Source organism: Melanaphis sacchari, unplaced genomic scaffold (assembly GCF_002803265.2).
Source record: "Melanaphis sacchari strain LSU unplaced genomic scaffold, SCAv2.0 Contig395_pilon_pilon, whole genome shotgun sequence".
NCBI classification, from domain to species: domain Eukaryota; kingdom Metazoa; phylum Arthropoda; class Insecta; order Hemiptera; family Aphididae; genus Melanaphis; species Melanaphis sacchari.
Window position 1 is genome coordinate 569,621 of NW_020271251.1, and position 1,304 is coordinate 570,924.

At 28.3% G+C, this 1,304-nt stretch overlaps 1 protein-coding gene across 1 annotated transcript in view; it reads right to left on the bottom strand.

The window, feature by feature from the left end:
• Positions 1-1,304, bottom strand: part of LOC112597199 — a 2,413-nt gene extending 1,109 nt beyond the window's left edge. The window contains exon 1 of the mRNA XM_025343152.1: positions 287-1,304. Within this exon, the coding sequence (XP_025198937.1) occupies positions 287-1,304 (1,018 nt within the window). The remainder of the gene's footprint in view (positions 1-286) is intronic.

Consider the following 1,304-nt stretch of genomic DNA (forward strand, 5'->3'; position numbering starts at 1 on the left):
CATTTTAATTTTAATAAATAAAAAAAAAAAATAATTGTAAATAAATGTATAAATTTAAAGTTTCTTAAGTATGTACAATTTTCGTAGTATAACATATAATTTTTGAAATAAAATACCTAGCTACTTATAATACTTAGCTTACTCACGTTTTTTTTATATTTATAGCTTAATGACGAAACTAAGCCTTTTCTGTCAATTTTATTTTGTCTGTAGTCTTCATATATTTGTTGAAAAGTTTCCAAACGAATTTTATTTTTAGTAGAATTTCGTTTTTTAAGATGTATACTTTTAATTTTAATCAATGTTTCGGTTTGAAATCCTTTCAGTACATCCAAAAAGTGGTAAATAGTAGGATGTGGGTGATAGAACTCGGAATTGAAACGTGAATGATATGATTCGCAAGCATTAGTAGTGAGAGATAGTGACGCGATATTCGCAGCCCAAATTATTGGTGGAAATTTAGCCTCTTCACAGATATATGTGTCAACTAAATAATCGGCATATTTTTGAAATCTTATGTCATTAGGAATCGATGACATAAAATCTTCAATAAAACAGTTACTGACTTCATTTGGAGAAATAAATGGCAACCCAAATGTATGGTTTAGCCACTTGCTTTCTTCTGTTTTATTGTTTTGATATACGTTGGATAATCCTAATTCCTGAATTTTTCTATACCACGACTGAGTTAGGTGAAATCTACAACCAAATATTTTAGTGTCATCCCAGACTTGTCTCAATGCTACATGAATTGCTTCTTCAAAATCAGATATAAATAAATTTGGTTTTAGAGAAAGTTCACGTGCATTACACAAATGTATGATATTTTTAAATAAATTTACGTAAGTTGAAGTTTTTTTGTCTGGAAGTAATGCAAATAATAGTGGTATATAATGATCATTGCATAAACCATGCAAAGAAAACAATTGCGTAAATAACTTGGGACAATATTCAAAAGTTCCATCCATATATATAATCTCAGATTCGCATAGAACTTTTAAATTTGTGTCACATGAAAATATTATTATATGACAGTTCGGATCATTTATTAATAAAAATTGCTCATTGAGGTCCGTTTTCAAATTTAAATTGCTTATACTATTTTGCAATTCTTCCATTGTTTTAGGTAATGGTGGCACCATTTTTCTACGGGCGTTATAAATATTACGTCGAACTAGTGATATATCATCAGTAGTGATAGTTTGTAAATTAGATATATTTTCAGAAATTTCAGTTCGTAATATCTTACTTGGTTTAGTATACAGATTTTCCACAGCTTTTCTCTTACATCCGTTTGAAAACAT